The sequence below is a fragment of the Botrytis sinoallii genome (genome assembly GCF_014898435.1).
Source record: "Botrytis sinoallii strain Bc 23 chromosome Unknown BSIN_005, whole genome shotgun sequence".
NCBI lineage: Eukaryota > Fungi > Ascomycota > Leotiomycetes > Helotiales > Sclerotiniaceae > Botrytis > Botrytis sinoallii.
In genome coordinates, this window is record NW_024066032.1 from 539,544 (window position 1) to 563,835 (window position 24,292).

The 24,292-nt window shown below is 36.6% G+C and overlaps 3 protein-coding genes across 3 annotated transcripts; 2 read left to right on the forward strand and 1 right to left on the reverse strand.

Annotated features, from left to right (window-relative positions):
- Positions 1–11,014: 11,014 nt before the first annotated feature.
- EAF02_003404 (uncharacterized protein) lies at positions 11,015–12,436 on the forward strand (the record flags this gene model as incomplete). The annotated part of the gene is made up of 1 exon (XM_038899452.1): positions 11,015–12,436. One exon carries the CDS (start codon positions 11,015–11,017, stop codon positions 12,434–12,436), a length of 1,422 nt encoding a protein of 473 aa, XP_038760379.1.
- Positions 12,437–14,137: 1,701 nt separating this feature from the next.
- On the reverse strand, positions 14,138–15,302 carry EAF02_003405 (uncharacterized protein; the record flags this gene model as incomplete). The annotated part of the gene is made up of 3 exons (XM_038899453.1): positions 14,138–14,784; positions 14,844–14,996; positions 15,068–15,302. 3 exons carry the CDS (start codon positions 15,300–15,302, stop codon positions 14,138–14,140), a joined length of 1,035 nt encoding a protein of 344 aa, XP_038760380.1.
- Positions 15,303–20,793: 5,491 nt separating this feature from the next.
- EAF02_003406 (uncharacterized protein) lies at positions 20,794–21,144 on the forward strand (the record flags this gene model as incomplete). Its single annotated transcript, XM_038899454.1, has 1 exon — positions 20,794–21,144. One exon carries the CDS (start codon positions 20,794–20,796, stop codon positions 21,142–21,144), a length of 351 nt encoding a protein of 116 aa, XP_038760381.1.
- Between the last annotated feature and the right edge of the window lie 3,148 nt (positions 21,145–24,292).

A 24,292-nucleotide genomic window follows, 5' to 3' on the forward strand; every position in this document is an offset into this window, starting at 1 on the left:
AGTCAAGCCTGGAACTGTGGGTAATAGGAGTTATCGCAGGTTTATGGGTTATTTTGGATATTGGGCAGCTTGCGAGAACAAATGAATACCATCGCGGGGTAATGGAGTTTTGACATTTTGATATCGATTGGCATTTTGGAAAATTGCGGAATACATCGATATACGAGCAATTAAATTTGGACACAATGGGGAACAATAAAAATGCCATGGGTATAGGCTAGGTTGTCTGAGGACAGGCGTTTGGTTAAGGAGGTGGTGCCTTGCATCAATGATACTTCGTCAAAAGTTTTGCGTTCATGAGTTTCGTGTTGTCGGGATATCGATCATGTGATCTAAGAGGGCACTGTATTGCACTAGCGTATGTACTAGCGTATACACTAGCGCTAGCACTTCTACTATATCAAGTACTAGCTTTCTATAGTTAATAATAATCAAGACAAATAATATAATCAATTATATTGATAAGAATGAAGTACTTTATATTTTAATCAATATCAAATTGATATTAATACTAATTAATGATATTACAAATTAGGACCTTGGATTCTATTAGAAAGCATTAAGTGTTTAGAAGTAGTATGTAGGATTGATAGAAATTCTGAAGAGATTATAAAGAAAGATATCATTATACTGGGTATAGTATGCTTTCTCTTCTTATTATACTAAAGAATATATTCTGAATAATTGTATTAGAAAAATATATTCAAAAGAATCAACTAATCAAATATAACGAATCGATTTTGCATTTATTATGTATTCATCTTTGTACTATACATTGTATAAAATAAACCCTTTATCTAAATACCTTTCATATACTCTCTTATACCTTTTATATCTATAATCTATTTATAATCTTCGAAATATCTATAATCTTCGAAATACTCCTATATACACCCTATTATATTGAATAGTGATAATATCCCGATCATCTTTAAGGTTATTGGCAAGGAATTATATATGGAAGAGGAAGAAAAGTATTATAAAAAATGGTTAAGTCTATTGAAGGAATAACAGGCTGATAGTGGAATTGTTGATTTTGATTCTAAGGAGTTTATCAAATATATCAAATTCAAGTATAAGCAATACAACTATAAGGATATCAATAATAACAAGCTAGCCAAGGTCTTTTATAATGACTTCAGTATATTTACAAGTAGGCAATTCGCGAAGATCCACCAATTGAATACACAAAAGCTATATATGATACTATATGCCTGAAGAATATGAATATCGAAATTAGGTGTTGAAGCATTTATAGCTTTATACAATCAATCATATAGATCTACTATAAACACATAAACGAAAGATCAAGTTCAGGAAGTTCTAAAAGATTATAATCTTAAAAAACCTAAGTTTAGATCTGGAATAATTAATAGATTCATTAATAACAATTTCGAATATAATAAAGATAATTGAAAAGATGATAAGAAGAGTGATAAAAGAGGAGATCCTGATAATAATAATAATGATAATAATGATAGAAAGGATAATAGAGATTGATATGATAGGGATAAGAAATCATTGATATATTCTAATATACAATTTCTTGTTAGTTTATTGAAATTCTATATCAATAAAGAGAAATATAATAGGGATAATAATAATTTCGACTTCAAACTCTTGATATTCTATAAAATCTTATAATATACAAAGGTGTCTATAGATATGTAATATAAGGTATTCCCAATTATACTAAAGAACAATACACTCGAGTTCTTTTATACTAATTATGAAGTACTATTATCTACATTCAAAGAGCTTTATACTTATATACGGAATAACTTTAAGGGAGAAGAGTATCAACACAATATACTATCTAAATGAAACAATATTACTCTCAAATCGATTAATATTTTTTTTATTTATTTATATTAATTAACATCTGTTTTGGACCTCCCTAAGGGTATTTAGACGTGCTAAGATAAGGAACTATTTGAACAGCATGATCATCGTAATCGAATTTAGTAATTTAACTTCAATATCAGGGGCTATTCGTTTTTTTGTAGGTGCAATCCGCTTCTGTTTTAGAAGGAAATATCTGATCCAAATTGTTATTGAGGCAAAGCTTGATTTTCGGGTAAATAGACTTATTATAAGCTTCGATTTTTATGATAAAAGAGAAGAAGTGAGAATGGGTTGCTATTTGTTTAGTCGAATAGCAGGGCTTTTGTGTTATGTATTGGATTTGTGATTTTTAGAATATAGTGTATTCAAATAATCAGTTGAATAATGAGTTTATAAGGGATGAGCAGTAAGTTTTATTAAAAAGATTATTGCTTTTTAAAAGTCCTTTAGTAATTAGAACAGATCTGAGTATAGAATTCTAAGTCGATGATCAGCTGAGTGAGCTTGTTAGGTGTATGTAAGAGTTTCTTGATATATGTGATTGCCTGCTTGTTAGATTGTATTTCTATAGGGGCAAGGGGCTAGTCTGAATACTTTAGATTGTTTATAGTGTATTTAAAGAAATAATATAATTCCTTAGCGTTGCTGTATGAACAGTTCAACTTGTTGTTTTGATAACCAAATCGCTGATGGTAAGCGGTGTAATCACTGTGGCCTGTTTTCATAGTTATCAATTGATGTAAGACTACTCTTGATAGAGTTAGTTTCTTTGGCTTCTTTGTATTGTATCTAGGAGATCACTTTTTATAGCTAGTGGAGAGAGAGAAGTTCATTTCTTCCCACCAGATAGATTTTGTGTATAGGCGTTTCTAACAAACAATCGTTCGGACCCCACTAATTATTAGTAGCTTATCGATTACCTGGTCTATAAGCCCAATTGTGCTTACTTACGTTTGTTAAGCAATCTGCTTCCTCATTACCTTCAATCTCTATATGTCCAGGTGACCATTTTATCCTGATATCGAGTTGTTTTATTGCTTTGTGATATTTGTGGAAGGCTCATTGTATTATAAACAATACATTTTTGTGTATGCTCTAAATGACTAATATATTATCAATACATATCCAGATCCGGCTGTTTAAGGGATCTTTAAGTATAATGATTAGATATTCCAATCCACGCCATATTCCTATTACTTCTGTATCGAATACATATAAATCGCTTCGGATCTACTTAAATCCAAAGGCTATTTAAATGCCATTGCAATATATTGCATATCCATAACCAATACAATATTTACAATCAATAATTTGTTCTGATCTATTAAAAAAGATCGTGTAATCTTCGGGTAGGAATTATCGTTACTATTTTTTAAAGACTTGAACTACTTCTTCTTTGGTTAATCCTTTCATTGAATCCATTCTACAGCTATTCGAGAAATGCAAACAAAGTAGCTTTAAGCATTACGTCTTTGGAATGAGACAGCTGAACCACTGGATTCTTGTAAGAGGCCCTCTTGCTGTACCTACTCCTTGTCTGCGTTTTTGTATTACTGGCTTCAAACGATTTACTAGCAAGTGTTGATTATCGATCGTTTTTAACCGGAGTGCGAATCGCAGCTTGGCAGAAATGAATTATATTATAACTACTTTCTAGAATATATTATAACACAAAGTAGGTTCGCTACACCTACAGACGCTTTCCCGGCTCACTTGTGATAAAGCCATTAGTACTAGGCTTCTGTAGAATCTTCTAATTACGTTAAACCATCTATTGTATGATTACCTTCGGAAATTCCGGTCAGAATCAAAACCATTCCTTTACATCTTTATTCCTGTTTGCTCCTTAAGCCTATCTGATATCTTCATTATACTCTCTATCCTATAGTATTCGATTATAGACTGATATACATATCTATCCTTTCAAGTTATATAAATAGTGTTACTGTTGCTATTATTATATACTATGCCTTATAATTAATAATCGTTTTGCATTACCTTATTGAATCTCTCTTGTACAATAAGGCTGATTATGTCTTGCAGGCTTACTATTTCAGACCCCTAGTCAGGCAGCTCTTTTATAGTGTTTCCAACTCATTAATTAAAGCTCTGCTTATAAAATCCATTCCCCCAATATATAGTTTATAATCGAAAGTAGAGTGCTAGGAGTGTATTGTATATGTATATCGTAGGATTGGTCTTTGCCTGAGATCCTCCGCTGCTGTAATACCGATTGAGCATTGTCGAGTGTGGTTTGCTAAAAGCATTTTTCCTATATCGAAACTCCTTCGCCACTATATCGCTCCTACGCATTTGAAGATAAGGTATTAAAAATGTTTCTCCTTCTACTTTATATATACTCCCACTAGCTCTAATAGATACTATTCTAGCCTTTGTATACTTTCTATTACTCTTTTTACTATTTGTAAATATCCGATTCGGTATACCTACAGATTGTATATATTGTTGAATTATGAAAACTCTGTATACTAATGCTCCAAAGATATTCTATCGATTTTCGTTTATCAAGTTAAGGATATCGGCCCTGCTCCTAATACAGGCTTCAGTTAAACTCAACTATATTATAAAAGCTTCATTATTTGTTATTTCAAAGACTAGTTTTGCTTTATAAACACTTTATTACAATATACTCTGGCTCTGCTCCCTATATAGATTTGTAAAGGCATAGTTCCGCATCAATCCCGCTCTCATCTCCCTTCCACCGTCGAACAGAAATGAATTATATTATAACTACTTTCTAGAATATATTATAACACAAAGTAGGTTCGCTACACCTACAGACGCTTTCCCGGCTCACTTATAATAAAGCCACTAGTACTAGGCTTCTATAGAATCTTCTAATTATATTAAACTATTTATTGTATGATTACCTTCAGAAGTTCCGATTAGAACTAAAACTATTCCTTTATACTTCTATTCCTGTTTACTTCTTAAGCCTATTTAATATCTCTATTATGCCCTTTGCTTTATAGTATCTGATTATAAACCGATATACGTATCCATTCTCTCGAGTTATATAAACAGTATCGCTATCACTATTATTATATACTATACCTTACAACTAATAACCGTTTTATATTACCTTACCAGATCTCTCCTACACAACAAAGCCGATTATATCTCACAGACTTGTTATTTCAGATTTCTAACTAAACAGTTCTTCTATAGTGTTTTTAATCTACTAATTAAAGCTTTGCTTATAAAATCCATTCCTTCAATGTATAATTTATAGTCGAAAGTAGAGTGCTAGAAGCATGTTATATATATATATTATAAGATTAGTCTTTGCCTAAGATTCTTTACCGCTATAATACTAATCGAGTGTTGTTGAGTGTGGCTTACTAAAAGTATTCTTTTTATATCGGAGTTCCTTTATTACTATACTGTTTTTATGTATTCAAAGATAAAATGCTAAAAATGTCCTTCTTCCTATTTTATATATGCTTTTGTTGGTCTTAATAGATATTGTCCTAGTCTTTATATACTTCCTATTATTCCCTTTACTATTTATAAATATTCGATTTGATATATCTACAGATTATATATATTGTTAGATTATGAAAACTTTACACATTAATACTCTAGAGATGTTCTATCGATTTTCGTTTGTCAAGTTAAGGATATCAGTTCTGCTTTTAATACAGACTTCAGTCAGACTCAATTATATTATAGAAACTTCATTATCCGTTATTTCAAGGACTAGTTCCACTTCATAGATATTCTATTGCAATATACTTTGGCTTTGCTTTTTATACAGATTTGTAAAAGTATGGTTCCGCATTAATCCTGTTCTCATCTCCCTTCCACCATTAAATGGTTTTTATCTCCGTTTTGCTGGTAGTCCTCTATTCCAAGCATCTTCACAATCACCCTCTAGTGATCAGCTGCGCATACCTTCGCTCCCAATACGGCCTCTGATTAGTGTACAACCACCACCCGGCTCCAGCTGACTCTACTTAGCTCTCCGATCGCACGATCGAAGGTTCGTAGGATACACCACGTACAGGTGAGAGTCATCGTATCCCCTTAAATCGATTAAAAAGGAGTATAAAAACAAGTTATTTAATGAGTATCTTATCATTATAATCAAGTAGCTATGTATACTACAGTATTGACTTGATTTTGCTATACGGCAAACATTATATTTATACAATAAGCTTATACTAGTATGTGAAAACATTGAGGCATACAATCTAGCTTGTTTCGACCCCAAAAAGAAGGTGTCTGGTTTAATCAATCAATTATGATAATTCATTAATATATGGGAGAGATTGTATAAAGAAGAAGATATAATACTATTTATTAACAAAAGATTCCGCAGTAATAATAACCGGAATAGTTCAGATGGTTTTAGAGGTTTCAGAAGTGGTAATTTTAGAAGCAACAGTTTCAAGAGCAATACCAATAGGTTTCGATAACAATCTAATTCTTCGAATCAATGAAATTGTTGCTGGATATATAAGAAAAAGAGATATCGATTAATAAAGCATTCCCAAAAGGAATAGGATAAAAATCGATATGAATATTAGGAAAAGATTAAGGATAATAGTAATAATACGTTTAATAAGTGCTATAACCAATAATTGATCGAATACAAGGAAGAAGCTATTAATATAGAATCTGATTCAGAAACCGAAATGGAATAGTTCTTTGCAGATCTTGATATTGATGATATTAAAGAAAAAGCATTTTTCGTTAATTTAGAATCTATAAATAACTAAAAGATATTTAATTAATTATTAGTTAATATGATATTGTATATATTAATTAGAGATCCTATTAAAGCTATTTTACCAACAGAAAGTGTAATAGATGTTTTTTATATAAGTTATACAAGCAAGGAGTTCTTTGATATATATATCGATATAGCTTGTATAGATAAATCTATAGTTGGGATTGGATAATATTATGTATAGCAATAGATATACTTAGTAATATATAATCTATAAACAATAGGAATAGCGAATATATGCTTTGGGAAGGGGACTGTGATATCAATAGATTCATTTCGTATCGATATATTATTTGAATATATTGTTTTTCATATTATGGATATTGATATTCTATTTTTATTGGAATTTAAGGATATAAATCGGCTTAAAGTATTCTATAACAATATTACTAACAAATTCATCAATCCAATCAATCAATATTCTGTCATTAGAAAATGCGGGCATGTATTTTTGATATGGAAGATGAATATGAATCAATTCATTCAAGAGTCTATTTACTAGAATGACTACTATTTAACAACTACTAAATTATAGTATTTATATTGATAATTCGGTTATTCATTTACACAATACTTTTATAATATACTACAACATACAGGCTATAACGAGAGTAATGATATTATAAAACATCTCATCAAATACTACAAGTACTATTAAATGCATAGCAAGTCACCCGGATGTTTCAGATTCATTCTACTAGAGGATATTGAATTTAACTATGCTATATATATTGACATCATGTATATTGCAGGCGAACCAGTTCTGCATATTATCGACAAGGCAACACGCTATCAAGCAGCTTGATTCCTTGAAAACGTTTCAGCTAAGTATATATTCGATATTCTTTGAGAATACTGAATTGATGTATATATAGGATTACCAGATTATATTATTCATAATGCAGGAAAGAACTTTGTGAGTAAAAAGTTTATTCAGAATGTAAAATCTATATCAATTATTATCAAGAGTATACCAGTTGAAGTATACAACTCTGTAGGTATAATGAAGAGATATTATTACTCCTTATATTATATATATAAGATTTTAACTAAAGAACTTGAAGATAATAATTTAACAAAAGTAATGATCCTACAAATAATAGTAAAAGCTGTAAATGATATAGCCGAACCGAATAGGCTTATTCCTATACTGCTAGTTTATAGGATATATTCTAGATTGAGTGATATTAATCTATTAATTTCGATAATTATTCAATATACAAAAGCTATAAAGAAAGCTATAGCAGAAATATATTATATACAAGCTAAAAAATAGATTATAAAAACATTCAGACTAAGGAATAGATTATCCACAATATCAATTCTTATTCTACTACTTAATTCATAAGTTTTAGTATAAAAAAAAGGAAAAGATAGTAATATATTAGATAAGTGGATTGGATTATACACTCTGATTGAAACAAATAGAGAAACATATGAAATGAAACTTACTAATAAACCAACTAAATTTCGATTTATATCTGTATAACCTTTTTATAAAGAATCTGAAGAAATCGAATCGAATGATAGTAATGATACAAATGATAACAACGATGGTGATATTATAGTAGTTAATATATTATAAATGGAAATACTATAATTGCAAATACTATTGTTAGTAGTATAACCAGATATATAACTATATTATCATATGAGAAGTAACTTAATTAATATAATCAATTTGATAAATATCAATATTAAGCTATTATTATTATAATTAATTGTATTCTTATAAGATGATATATCTATACAATATAAGGAATTACAATATAAGGAAATTGATGGACTAATAGAAAATAAAGTCTTTAAAATCGTTTTAAAAGCTAGTATATCATCCGGAACATGATTATTTAAATCATGATTTATTAATAAAATAAAAGAAGAAGGTATTAATAAAATATATACAAAATCACGATTAGTGGTTCAGATATATTAAGATATAGGCAAAACTATTGTTTTAATATAATCATTAATTATTCAATATATTAGTTAATATATTATACTTACACTTACCACTATTTTGCAAGTATCAAACAAGTATATTCAGGTTTATTTATAGGATATCATACAGGCATACATCTAATCAATTACAATTTTGAATAGACCTATGTCACGAGAGAATATGCCTATATAAACCCAATTAGCTTAATGCTCTTGGTGATATCACTTTTAGCGTGATAGTTATGAGCCCGGTATGCGTTTATAGCGCAGTGGCATAATTCTTCACTTTACCGTACTCTCTTGTAGTGGTTTTCTGTGGGCCCACTTATAAGAGGGTATTTCAACAGAACCACATTAGTCATCTGATCTTGGCCTATTAGAGCTAATGTGAGGACTCTGCTCTGTTGCCCCACTATTTTCCGCTCAGCCTATTAGATGTATCCAGGGAGAACCTAATACTAGTTGTATCCAATCAGAAGAGAACCTAGATTTGGCATCATATGGAAATAGAAGGAGATCTGCGTATGACTCAATGAGGCTAGTACGGAGATTACTGCCCACAACCAGCTAGTCAGCAATCTCGGGGGTGTGTCACGAGAGAATATGCCTATATAAACCCAATTAGCTTAATGCTCTTGGTGATATCACTTTTAGCGTGATAACCTATTTATATAGAAATACTAGAAGAGATTAAACTTGATTTTGGATATATATTATATATTATAAAGCCCTTATATAGTATATCAGAAGCAGGAAATCATTAGTTTGGAATCTATTATAATCATTATAGGGATAGGCTAAATATAATATAATCTACATACAATCCCTATTTACTTTATTCTAATAATAATATCGGTATTGTAGGACTACAAACCAATAATACTTTTATAATTGTAAACGAAAGATTTATACAATTAGAATAAGAGCAATTGAAGAAAGCCGGATTTATGGCTAAAAACAGAAAGCAATTTACTAAAGATTATTTATTTAAGTTTAATAATGGTTTAATCATTTTTAAGAATAATAGAATCTATTTGAATCAGGAAAAACAGTATGATAATCTTTGAATGGTTATGCTAGGGAGTATTGATATACGGGAAACAAGGAAAAAGATTCGAAAGAATATTATTTCGAAGAATCAATATATTACTCAATACGCGAGAAGTGCGTATATTGTAATAGTATATCAATCAGAGGTATTATATCATTTTTCAGTTGTTGTTTAGGTAATAGATCTAAAGAAAGAAAATGCTATTAAGCTTAATAAGGTCATTAAATAATAGATAAACAATTCAAAAAGAGGATTAATCTTTATATCTTTCGATATGGATTCTATCAACTTAATTATCTTTATTAACATATCCTTTACTAATAATACTAATCTATTATTACAAATCGGCTATATTATATATCTTATAGATAAGCATAGCAATACTAATATTATCTATTGAATATTGATCAAATACAAGAGAATCACTAGGAGCATACTAGCTTCTAAATTATATGCACTAGTTCTAGGTTTGATATCGAAATTATTATTAAGGATACTATCAATACTATTCTCAAATCTAAAAAGCAAATATCATTTATGCTTTGTACAGATTCTAAGTCACTATATGATCTATTAATTAAACTCGATATAAGTACAGAAAAACGATTTCTGATTGATATTATGGTTTTACAATAATACTATAAAAATAAAGAGATCATGGAGATTAAATAAATTAATAAAAAATCGAATCCTACAAATGTTATAACTAAAAACGGTGTATGTTAAGTTTTAAAAGACTTGATTGATATTAATAAAATAATTATTAAAGTAATACATTAAGTGGAAAGAGAATAGTGGAAGGGGAGTTAAAGGAATAGGAATAGAACATTGTACTTAAAATTGAATAATAGGCTTAGGCTTAAAGCATATAATCCATTCAACTTAAGAGTTGTCAGTGTCAGGATATCGATTATGTGATCTAAAAGGGCACTGTATTGCACTAGCGTATATACTAGCATATATACTAGCGCTAGCATTTCTACTATATCAAGTATTAGTTTTCTATAGTTAATAATGATTAAGACGAATAATACAATCAATCATATTAATAAGAATGAAGTACTTTACACTTTAATCAATACCAAATTGATACCAACACGTGTATTTCGCATTCAGGGAAAGTGGTCGATGTTGATGATACCCTCGTCGACTCGTGGCATCTTAGACCCCAAAGAATTCGAATAGATGTCGTAGGTTATTTACAATATACCAGTGGTATTGAGATTGACCTGCTTTCTTGGTCGTTCTTTCCTTTCATTTTTTGGCCTTTTCAATAAATCGAATCTTGTTCGTTTTCAACAACATTCCTAAACTCTATAGAATCCTTTGTGCTCCCAATTTTGTCATGCTTATGTTCACTCTACTCCTATCAACTCTCATTGTATCATCATCTATTTTCATTGTTTGTGCCTCATTTCTAACTAATGCCTGCCCTGATGAACGCACAACAACTCCAAAGATCAACATCACAAAGACCGCCAAAAAACGAAGAAGTACTCGCAATCTCAAATCTCAATCTCGTCCCCCTTCTCGGCCCCATTCTCGACCTAGATCTCCCATCTGAAATCAAAGCGCACATTTTTAATTACCTTGATGTCGAAGATGCAGGATCTTTAAGATTAATATCTCGAGCTTGGGCTATAACCGGGACCGAGAGACTTTTCCGAGATGGCTTCAAGCTCCACCCTCATTGTCAACCAACAGATATAGATAGGCTGTGTAAAGTATCCGAATGCCCGCGTCTAGCTCAAACAATCAAGTCGATAATCATATTTCTAGATTCGAGTGATGCGAGAAAATGGACTTTTTACTTTTCAGATGCTAGAGAAATTCTTCGGAGACGAATCGCTAATGAACCTGGCTTCTGTGATCCCATTCACTTGGCGAAAGCTTTCAGCAAACTTCCTAATTTCAAAAACCTCACGATCACCTCACTTAGTTATCCGCTTTCGGAAGATATGTTTCAATCGACCTCAACATGGATTCCTAGTTGGAACTCGACAATCGAAGAAGAGCGAACACAATTTATGGCAGATGATTTGTCTCAATGGTATTACACTTCGATAGTAGCAGCGATCAATGCGGCTGGTGTAATACTTTTGTCTGTTGAATTTGACTGCCTTCCCATGGATCGTTTATCATCCCAGGAGCTAGGATCTCCTCCTTTCATTCCCCTACAACCCTCTCTGCATCGACTTTGCCTTCTATCCGAGTGTTCTGGCCATCCATATAGATCTCTCAGTTGTCTAGTTACCCCTCTCGAGCAACTTTCGATTGGATTCTGGGACTATGGATTTACATCCTGGCAGGATTCGCTCGTTGCTCAAAGAATCATCGACCTTTTGTTTTCGGCACAGCGTCTTCGAAGATTAGACTTAATGTTTGTAATGAATCTCTCTACAAGCATGACACCAGACTTTCAAGTTGCATGGAAAAATTCCTTCTATAGCATCACGATTCCTCGTTTAGAAAGTCTTCGTCTACATCAAACAGACATTCCAGGACCTCTTCTCATTTCATTTCTTGAGCGACATCGGTCTACTCTCAAGAACTTACATCTTAGCGGAGGATATGGATGCGGACCTGGTAGTGGCTGGAATCATCTCACACGATTCCAATGGAAGGAAATGCTTACCTCGTTGAGAGATAATCTCTCACTTCAAAAATTTGAACTTCTGACGTATGACGATAGGAAGAATATATATGACTGGAATTGGAATACTGTTCCGGGGACAGACATAAAGTTTGCGAAACTGTTGGAAAATTATGTACTAAGAAAACGTCTGTGGCCATTTTTTATGCCCGTGGAAAAAAACGAAACACGATTATTGGGGTTGGAAAGTTGATGCGGGGGTTTGGAGAATGTCTTGATTTTGGTACTTGAAGTCCTTGGCTGGATAAGGAAATGGAACTTGTTAGGATACTCACTCATGACCTTTGCAACCTGTAGAATCAGATTGGAAACTTTGTATCTTTGTGTAGCGTGCATGTGTAAGACTACAAAACTCTAATCTGTGCTTTCGCCAGCCGAGCTCTTTTTTAGAACTGTCAGCCCAGCATTCGCTTGATATCACCGCATAATGCCATTCCTGGCGTTAAAGTGTAGCCAGAGTACTTTGGTACCAACTTCCGCTACTGATCAGATGGCAAATCCTACCAAAAACAATCCGCCGCAATCAAGCATTATTGATCTTCTTCGGCCGGTACTCGGCTTTGATTCGGTATGAGGTTTTTATTGTCAACATCATTATGGTTTTTGTTGTTGTCATTTCTCAGTAAACTGCTCACAAATACCTAGAGGAATCCATGAGATGAGTATGTAGACTTAATTCCAGATGAGAAATCGACCTGCCATCTTGGGAGTATAGCAGGAAACAGCATTCTCTCGCTCCACAGTAGTCTGAAGAAGTTTGGCAGCTCCCTAGCGGGCTGCATCCGATTCTCTGTTTAAAGTATGTATTTGGTGCTGTCAAAGTCAGGTTTATTGGCTTATAAATAGCGAGACCTCGAGGTGATTTTGAGATTCGCTGTGTTATCGAGACGCACGTGGTCACTTGATTTGTAGGGTTGTGTATGAGGTTAATTTATTAGCTGATCTTCGAGCTTTGTTGACACTATCCTCCCGCTCAAGATCAATCCCATACGTCAAGTTAAAAGGACCCTCTGAGTTCTAGTCCATTTCTTGGATTGTAAGATTGCATTTATCAAGTCGAAAGCAAATAACAGTGTTTTCGTTCTGTCCATATCTAATTGAGTCAGTCTAAGTTACGTTTCAGGAAGTGCGCTGACGAGAACTGCAGGAAAGGGGTAATTTAGGGTGTATATCTCGTCTCTCATCCGACAGATACCTATGGAGAGGTGGCGACGCAAAGAAAAGTCTAGACAACAGAATATGAAATTCGGCAATGAACATGCATTTTTATCAGCGCGGGTGATAATGGTTAGATTAATCGGTTTTTTTATCATAGTAACACTAGGGTGGTAGCTAAGTACGTTGAAACGCGTGCTTCAGAGTGTGCACATACTGAGGATCATTTCAACTGTTGTTCTGCTCATGTGGAAAGTTGAGTTTCACGCTCCGTCTTTTCTTTTATATACCTACCTAGCTATAGATTTCCGGACATTTTCTTCTGTACCCGAGGAGTGAGGAGCAGAAATCATGTTTTACTGGTGAATTAACATGAAAATTAATAGTTCAAAAAAATTGTTACAGGATTCACAGACTCAGGTTGAAACCAAATGGGTCTAGTCTCTATCCTAGTGATTCTGTTGAGAAATTGGGCGAAAATAAGAATAAACTTAATGTACAGACAAATGAGCATATAATAAAGCATACACTCTTTTATAAAAATACACCTGAGCAAATACCATCAATCATATAGACGACACATGAAGGCGTAAGGATAAATTTAAGTTTCAATTTGGTTATGACAGAATATGTCAAAATAATAATTTGCTTCGCTAACGCTTGGAATATAACATCGCTAAATCACCATATTCGTTCGGATTGATCTCATCAGGTATCAATCACCGCCTGCTGAAGTCTTCTAGTTCTCAACACCACCACTAGAGTACAAGCTAGCAGCAGGCTTGACGCTGTAAGCCTTCGAGGCATCGACACCGAAAGCCAACCATCCAAAGATACCATCAGCAACAGTCTCGCCCAAAAGCGAGTAGTTGATCATAGGATCAGAGGAAGCAGCCTCATCAACCAAAACACTATCCTCAGAGTTCAAAGTTGTTGGTTGGTTGTTGGTGCTGTATGGAGAAACAGCCTCGACTTGGGTAATCAAATCTTGATCGAAGAACATTTGTCCAACGTGGGAGATGACTCCGCCACCATAGGTACCGTTTTCATAGGTAGTTCCGTTGAAGTGGACGAGAACGTGAATGTGGTTTGAGCGAGAGGTGTAGTGACCGGGGAAGAGAGTTTGGAATTGAGCGACACCTTCGGAGTCGGTTGGCTGGAGACCGCGGAGGAAAGTGGCGTTGATGTTGGCGATATCAGCGGCGTTGCCGTTGGTTGAGGCGACAATACCACTGTATACACCGGTAGAATTACAATGCCAGATCTCGACAAAGGCGTTGGTGACGGGATCGCAAGTAGATATATCAATTACTTGGGTGTCAAGAATGAGATCGACTCCTTCTTGTTCTTCGACGATGCCTGCTCGGACATATTCACCAGAAACGTCTGAGCTTGGGTCTCAGAATTTGCTAGTATTGTTGGATGGATATGAAATGTGTACTTACAGTAAGGGCCTTGAGTGACTTCTGGGCTGAGAATGCAGGAGTTGTTTCCGGAAAATACAACGGACTCATCAGTGGTAGTGTCATAGTCTACAATAGACAAGTGTGTGGTGTTGAGAACAGTTGCCTCATCTCTTGCCTTCAAGTAAGGTTGCTCTGTTCGCAAAATGGATTAGATTCTCTGCATGAATTTGATAAGTAGTGCCAAATAGTGGAATGGAACTTACCAGAGCTGATACCTCTCTTCTTTCTCTCACTTCTAGCAATGGCAGAGCGTCTTGCAATAGCTGCTTGCTCAAGGCCTCTAGCCTTTAACTTTGCAGAGCAGTGGCTGAGATCACGGGTCTTGAGTTGAGACATGAAGGAAGCTCTCTCGGCAATCTCTTGTCTAACATCATGACCTGGGTGAGCAATGACAGAGGTAGCCAAGATGGCTGAAATAGTAGCTGCTGAGAAATGCATTGTCGGATGAGTGGTTTTGTAATTGTTCAAAGATTGCAAATACCAGAAGACTGGTGCTAGTGATACTGAGGATAGGATGGGAAGAAACTATTTTCGAACAAAACGTCGTCGGATTTATATATCTTCTCTCCTCCCCATGTTGTGTCTTCCCCCTTCAAACCTCTTGCCAATGTCGAAGGAGCTTACGAATTCATCTTCAACTGGCAATCCAATATTCCCAGGGATTGAGCATACGATAGATTAGGTTCTACGTACCCGTTACCACTTCAATTGTAACCTCCATCTCATCACTTGCAAAAGAGGAAGAAAAACACCTCAAACAGTCTCCATAGCATGTCACTGGCGACGTCTCGCTAGCACAAGAATAATCGTAACAGTATGTCACTGCCGGCCTCCCACTGGCAGTATGATGGGAGAAACGCAACAGACAGTTTTTCCAGGAAAGCTCTATGCAGGTACCCGGCCCCGTCGCTCTTGGCAGCTTATTTAGTACTCTAAAATTGCACTGACATATGTCGAGGTCAGTGCATCAAGTAAAGGTATATTTGCAACAAGAAACATTTGATTGGACAGAAGAAAAAAGGATGACGGATTGAATGAGCCACATCAGCACGGCACCCAATGCCGTGCTGGACAGTTGACGCGAATTCTCTTTCGAATAGTCCAGAAAGTGGAGCAAAACGCGCGTTGCTGGCCTTGGTATTGAAGTATTGCCGCCAAGGCTGAAGTCGACTCTCCCGCTTAATATTTGATCCGGCGCTATTACTCTCTTGAATATCAAGGTCTGGCTGTGCAGTTTTGCGTTTCGTATATTTACTGAATGATTGTATTCAGCATTGAAAGTGGCTGTATGTGTAGATTCTAAGACGATCGGTTCGTATCTAGAAAAAATCTTAGGGTTCATCTGGTAAAGTCAATGGCAGTACCAGAACGAGTTTCGACATGCCAAGATCATGATCATAACACCCAATTTAGTTGATTGATGCTTAATTTGATGCCATGGTGATGAAGGACTATCTTGATGGCAGTGATTGATACCTCGGTCCAGATTAATCGATTTTCTGGAATGTAACGTAGCCATGGAGTTTAAGCACTTGCAAGTTTTCGAGACATGTAACTTATTCACAATAACGGTAGTGATATGTGTCTTTTCTCGCTCGATTCCTTCAAACCCCATTAGGGTATGATCGGATCAAGAATGAGTATTCTTCAAATCGATGCTGTTGTCCCTTTGGCCCAAATAACGCATTCGCAGATAATCGAGGAAATCGCGATTTCATTGAATTTCATGACTTAGAAGCGGCGACCAAGTATGAGATGACATGTTTCTTTAACCAATGCTTCGGATATGATTGGGTTTTCAATGTGCCATCATGTGTCCAACCGAGCTAATCCCGCACCGATAGGAGGGTCAAGCGGCGTGTTGTCTCATGCCTGGAGAATAATTATGAGCCACGGGTGCTTCTGGCCAGTTTATGATAGGCTAAGACTCAAAGGAAGACACTATTTTCTATGCAATAATTCCCAATCTCTTGAGGAATTTGCACAAGTGACCGCCAGAGTCACGAGTATCGGAATATCTTTCCTCTTATTGATAATCTCTGCGGTGGGTAGGTATTAATCAATGTGCCAGTATCCGGATATGAAATGCAGCATCAAGTAAAATAAGTGTCGCGGAGCAGAGTGGATTTCGTAAAATCCAAGCATGAGACACTGAGAGGTCTCTGTTGATGTCCAAGCGAGAAGCTATCGAATTACGTAAGCTCTGAACGGATTCCTGATGATGGAATTGGTTAAGAATTTTCCTGGATAATTCTCGATATCTTGAATCGAAGGCGGAAAATGAAGCCCTTGTCAACGACCCATTTGACCCCAGAAGAAGGACAGGTGTTCTTGGATATTTCTCTAGCCTTGTCCATATCGTTTTCTTCTTTCGGGTGTTTAAATTCCCAAAGGATTAGAAAAACTATTCGTCGTTATGTGCGGCTTCCTAACAGGTCTTAATCTGATTTTTTTTGAGGATTTTCTAAATGGAATGGGGTTGCCGGAGGGAATTCTGCAACATTTGTTCTCCTTTGGGACAGTAGAATGTCATGTGACCTCCGCATCACCTAATCTCATTGGGATTCATTTTTAAAATCTGAGGATTTGAAACGTTTTCCGCTTCGGAAAGAATCTTAAGTAAGATTAAAAACATAAAGGAAGTTTTCACACCGAGCTAAATTGGACATCAGAATAGATTTGGACAATTGTCGCAATCTAATGTCTCTGAGAGTCAAGAGTTGTCTCGAATCCTGGCAAAATGAGTAAATTTACTTCCACGAGAAGTATTCGATTTGAATCCCTTGATCATGCATGAGGCCTTTTGAGTGCTCAAGCTCTCACGTGCTTGGCAGTAATATCTAAAGTTGGAATTGTCAATTTCCACCCAATTTCAAATCGCGTGGCTCAAACTCCGAGGCTTAGAGAACCAGACTCCGGTACACTTTATCATGAAGAAACATGTATGTAACTCAAGTGAAAAGGAACATCCATCTCCACTTTCAATTTCGGCGGATAATCTTTGAAGAGAATCAGTATGACGGAGTGAGAAATGACCAGTATCCTGAAAAGTCAATCCTCCGCATCGAAACATGCTGAAAACGCATGTCAGCGGCGTAGAGTCTTCAACAAGCCCCATATTTCGACATAATAGCATGGTGGCGCTTCTTTTGATAACCAGTGGAAATCAAGGTCAGGAGTTACAACAAGAAGACTAAGACTTACATCCCAGAAACAAAGTCATGCCCCAGTCTAGATAAAGCAAGCTATTGCAATTTAGGCATTCTGCAGAGCAGAACTATAATCTTTCTGCGTACATAATTTGCTGGTGAATGCAGGATGTCATCCCAGTCCAATATCTTCGTCGGGGTTGAAGGAATCAGTGTTCACGCCCGTCGCTCATTGATATAATAGGGTTGCTCGTGTACCTGTCAGCAGAGCAGGTGGCAAGGAAAAGCTAAGTATATCCTTGAATAGCATGCAAATCCAAATGCTGCGGCTTACGGAACTGAGTCGTGCAAGCACCCATCCGTGTCGCTCTTTAGGTAGGTAATAAGTGAGATGTCATAGTATTGAGGTACTTGAGATGGTTCTAGATCCTGAAGTTTGATCGCATGAGCAAACCTCTGCACGTTGGTAAGGGAGCAAGGACTGGCATTAGTTCTGCCTGCTTTGGATGCTCGGGGCGTGCCATTGCCAAATTCGCGAGTATTGATATTTGATTAATATATCTCTTGATTGGTAGAGCCTCAATGGTTTCATGGTAGAAGGCCAGTTGTGGGTGGGATTGTATCAAGATACGGTAATTAATATCTCCCTGGCTAATGTCGTCCGGCACGAGAGTACACCTCAAGGAATCATCCTGTCAAGGCTTAGAACTAATCCATGGTCCCATGATGATACTTTGAACGAAGGCAAAGTCCACACTGTCCCTGCTCTATCTCTTTAACAATAAAAAAGTGTTTTTTTTTGTTAGGAAAGATCCTAATTCTGAAACTGTCAAAGATGTATCGCCGTATAGCCTTTCCGCACAGGGCGGTAAAAACGGAAGGGGTGGTGGCAAATGCATCGGTCATGCTGTGGAAGTTCGGTGCAGAACCCCATTTCCCAGCCATTTAATTCCCCATAATCTCCGCGCTACGGCTGTATTCAAAGACCGGCTCGGCAAAGATTGTTATCGGTGGCAAAGAGACGATAATGGTAACTCTTGCATGATACCGAGGGCTCAATCTGTAACTGTCGCACGATTCTATGTAGTAAACATGTCACTATGAGACGTGGCACCATGCGTTGAAGATCATGGTTTCGTCATACTGTTTGTGTATTTGGGTCTACACTGTGGATGTAATACCCAAATATATTGAACCCCATCATGTATTTCATGTAACTTCGATTCCATATCTTCAAGTCGAATTATTTCGGAGAGCAAGCAATAAAGTTGATCAATCCAATTTCAAATGAAGGTTTCGTGGATCTTGTTCCATCAAAAGGCACCTGGTACTCTTGTAGTCTTGTATCGCGGCCACATCAAACTTTCGTAGAATAATATAAAAGCCTTGTAATGCCATGTACATACGTATCTGGCTACTCTGTGTGATCTTGGCCTGAGATCAACAAAAATGTGGAAGATAAATTCGCACTGAGCATGGTAGTATTCCCAAACGTTAACCCGGCGTGCATTGTGTAGCGATTGGCATTGAACTAGCTACCTCATTTTCATACAGTGGTCGTCAATTCGTCTCAACAAAGAGATCCCATGCATATATAGAGTATCATTCCCATCTAAACTTTCCAGTTTTGGAGGTCGAATACTACTCAAGCACACGGAGGGTTCTAAGATTTTCTACAGGTACGAATTAATGGTGGTGTGGTCGTACCTTTTGCTTGTGATCGCGCGCGCAGTTATGAAAAGATATATTAATTGTGACAAACCTGCATGTATAAGCACACAATATCACTAAAAATTCATGGTGACACATAAAAGTATGATGATAATCGACTCACTCGAATCAGAGCAATCAGAGCACTTACCAATAATGTAAGCGCACATATAGCCAAATCCGTTAACCGAGCCAGATTGATGGGTCACATCTACAAAACTAATGCACCCCACTACGGTCCGTTTCCCTACTCCGAAGCTCCTTTTTGACTGAATTAGGTTTCGGAGTCTCCAAATAAATTCGGCTTGAATTGTTGGGCACCAATCAACAAGAGTGGAGCTGTAGATCAACTCCGGACTTAGAGTAGGTAGTTGTATGTTAAAGATTGAGATTCACCAAAAGCGCAAGATTCGGTAATATACTCCAAAGAGTAATCATCTAGCCAGCCTCGGTGCTTTTTATCACTCCCGCAAAGGTGGGGTTACTCTTCTGATTACCAATTGCCATCTTTACTACCAAACCTTTTATTCCGTAGGTACATATATGCATTCGGTACCTATTAAATTAACATGGAAAAACGATTGGTTTCGCTACACCTAAATAGCTTGGAACGCCCGTCGAAAGCCTTGCCCAAATGTTGGTTATACAAATGAAAGGATGAAGTAATATCCAAGAATGCAAATAATTTATACGCGGTCTCGAATCGATTCAGCAGTCTGTGGTGAAATTTCTTAACCTTTGTCTCGTGCAACTTCCGGAGTCAAGGCATGATCCCATATGCATCGGTTTCGTATAACGGTATATCGATAGGGACAGCTTCGTCCTACAAATGTAGATAAAACCCCCTTCTCCACGGCAGGTACGAAAGTAATTCTTGGCCATCTTACATTTTGAATTCCTGACCACTCCACAAAATCCCACTAGTGACTTTATTCCAAAAGTGGGTATTCAGATCCTTCAACACTCGTGTATACATCGTCTCATATTGCCAGACTTCTAGCATTAGCCCTGCATAGCACTTTTATTCCCATCGCCAAGTCCTCGAATTTTGTGTTTGCCGAATCATCACCATGTCTTCAAGATCTTCTACCTCAGAACCACCAACACCCTCTTTCTCAAAGCCGGTCCGCTCTTGTGCCAATTGCCGCAAGACAGAAACTTCTATGGGCAGCTTCCCCAGTTGTGAACGGTGCAAAACACCCTACTGCTCTCGCGATTGTCAAAAGGCCGACTGGCCGACCCACGAACCAAATTGTAAAGAACGCTATAAATTCAGTATAACAATACACGGCGATAACATCCCAGACGGTTTGGATATCGAAGCTTTGAAGAAGAAAGCCGAACAAGACGGTAAAGAGTTCCAGTTTATACAACTGCCTTCGGGTCAAACGGGCGGCGGATCGAAGGGAGAAAAGAGGTAGAAAATCAAGCTTGGCAAAAGAAACCATCACATTGATGATTGGACAGATATATTCGATGGTCTGATCTAGTTGTGGTGATAAGATATTTGACCAATGCAAGGATTACGGCGAATGATCTGCAGAAGGTTGGCAGTGCCGGTACTTGGAAAACAGGAGGAAAATTGCTAGTGGGCGATAGACGATCGCAATGGACTGAAATGAATCCCCATAATAGCTGGATGAGGATAATCAACCATCATAAAAGGCGCGATATAGCGGGCGTTCCGGTTTTAATGCAGGCGGCAAGAGCGATGGATGGTCGGATTCGATGCGACGTTGAGATAGCGCGTTGTGCTACCAACATGGCACACCCATTTCCATAGTTAAACAATGTAACATAGAAATGTGACATGAGATAGAACGATGTCGGAAGTTCGGAGTTAACACTCAGTATTTCCAATGGGTAGTCAGAGCCCAACAATGAAAACCTTTCACTATATGAAGACGAATCAGCCTTCAAGACAATTTCGATCGATTTTTCATCATTCGAATGTTAAAATAGACTCCAGCAACAGAAAGTTTTGAATATTGGAACTTAGTTCGGATCGTTGCACAATCTGATTCCAGTGCTGCACCTGTAATAAGTACCACATATCCAAATTAAAACATGCGCCAAGACACTTGTGGAAAGAGGTCTGAAGAAGGGGACCTGTAGATCATAGGCCACACAAGGATTCCCGACAACGTCGAAGGTTACACATCTAAATCGAGATAGTCATCTAGAAATGTGAAGAAAGAGTCAGTTGGACTTACATCATCATATTCACCGTCAAGAATTGAAGTGAAGACTAATATTGTCGAATTATAAGAGCTCGATGATCAACCTCGAAATAATTTCCGTTCTCACTGCCATCATTCAATCTCCACACTCTTCCAGAATGAAGCCAATGTTTGACCTTGAAATTCTTTGTGTCGGAACTATCTTTGGTTTTGATAACATCATTCTCCGGTCAACCAGCAGGGTTCCTTTTGCCAGCAACGATTCTCTGTCGGATTGTAGACCATCGTTATCCACGACAACGTCCAGTCTGGAGAACAATTTCTCCGGACTACAGAACAAACTTCCTGGCTCTTCGTTGAATCTCGAAGGTGAGTCCTAGTTCGGAAGAACCAAGGGCCAAGGCTTGAGTGCCAACTCTGTAGTGTCTATACACAAGAGAATCCGAGATTCCCTCGGTGACCTCTTCTGTTTGGATATAATCCGGTCATTCTGGGCAGCAGAATCGTATATCATTGAACCATACGCCCGGGTGACATTCGCCAAACATATCATTTCGAGACGATTTCCGGCTCAGCAATCTTTGTATCTGAGTGAAACACTTTCAAGGATGGATATTGGAGTCTCATTCCTTCTGCCCGAGACTTCATAATGGGCTGTATTGATATCGCATCGGCTTATATACACACCTAACCTTGCGCGAGACAATGTTGTTCATGGTGCTGCAGGTGCAAATCCCCAAATTCAAAGGCGAATTTCAATCCAGCAACTGCGAGAAGTTTCTCGCGCTATTCAGAGAAGGGTAATCAAGTGCTTGCCAGGGTTGTCACAACTCATTCCAGAGGTTAAGGTTCCGGAATTCAAGTTGAGAGACTTCGTTTTTCATGTCTTTGAAGGAGGAGAGGTGCTAGTTTGGCTTTTTTTTTGTGTGGATGAGAATGAGTACAATAAGATTCTCGATCGATTGAGAAAATATTGGTAGTACTATGAGGGCTAAAATCATGATGTCATTCTGAGATCATGGTTTGAAAAGGTTCCGCTCTTGACTGCGGGAGGACCCGAGTCTGAAGCTTACGATCAAGGAATCACAGATCGACACGTGATTTGCGCCTTCATATGATGACTTTTCACTCATTTTCATTGAGTCGTGAGTGCATTTCCTGGAACAGAAGGTCATGTGTGTTGCCAAGGAGAAGTGTCGATAAATTCAAAATATTTCAAAACTTCATGGCACCTTCCACTATATGTACATCGGGTCGGGTAGCTCTACCCTAACACCTTAAATTTAAGCATATTTTCGATTGATATCCACTAACTGTATTCATGACTGAATACGAAGTTCCTATTGGGCTCCTATGGTATAAGCATGAGAAGACTGGAAGTTCTTGCATACGCGAATTTTTCTGCGCAACCCTTGAATAGAGAAGACCACGTGTGGCTGTTGAGTCCACCTTTGTGAGGTCTACAGCGAATAATCCTTCTATCTGACTCAGGGGCTGGCTTGGCATAAAGGCGATCCAGCTTGAAGAAATCCACCAGTGGATGCATGGACTCATGGGATATTCAAAAGGGAAAACACAATTTCATACCAAAAAGAACGATTTTAATAATTCAATTGTTATTAAATTTGTTATTAAATTTGTTATTAAATTTGTTATTAAATTTGTTATAAGTTGAAGTATATAATTCTTAAGTATAACTATTTAATATGAAATGAATTTTGAATTAGAATAATTAAAATTGATATTTTTGTCACGGATCGCACCCAATCGCAGCTGCGATCGCTCACGTGCGCGCTTGCGCACGTGCACGATCACGTGTACATAGCTAGTATATAGGAGCGCTCTACGAGCGCTTTGCTCCCGATTCTGTAGTTGTAGATTCTAAGGATAAATTGTACCCTGCTCTCGCAGTTCTTCTAAGGCAAAGTGTCACAATTTTGATAATAAAATATATAATCCCTTATCAAAATTTTTGGCAGAAAAACACACCATTAAATTTTTGAGTTTAAATTTTATTTTTATAGAATAAACTTTAAGTATGTTATTCTTTAATATTTAAAAAATACAAAATATTAGCTGAAATTATATTAAATCAAAATTCGAATTTTAATTGAATTATTAAAATTACTCTTTTTGATATAAAATTGTGCTTTGCTGTCATATTGTCCCGTGTACCTATTGGTAATCAGCATGCATAATTTAGATACGCTAAAGAAATCCTTGCTGAATCTGGCCTCCAATGGAGGCCCTCTCACTTGTAAATGCGCAATATATATTCATCCAATTCATAAATACTTCTGCTGGAGGATTTCAATATCATGTTAGCCCTGTCTGTTGCCAAGCTCCTTCTTATCATTCCTTCCTTTGCCCCACTTATCATCGCCCTCCT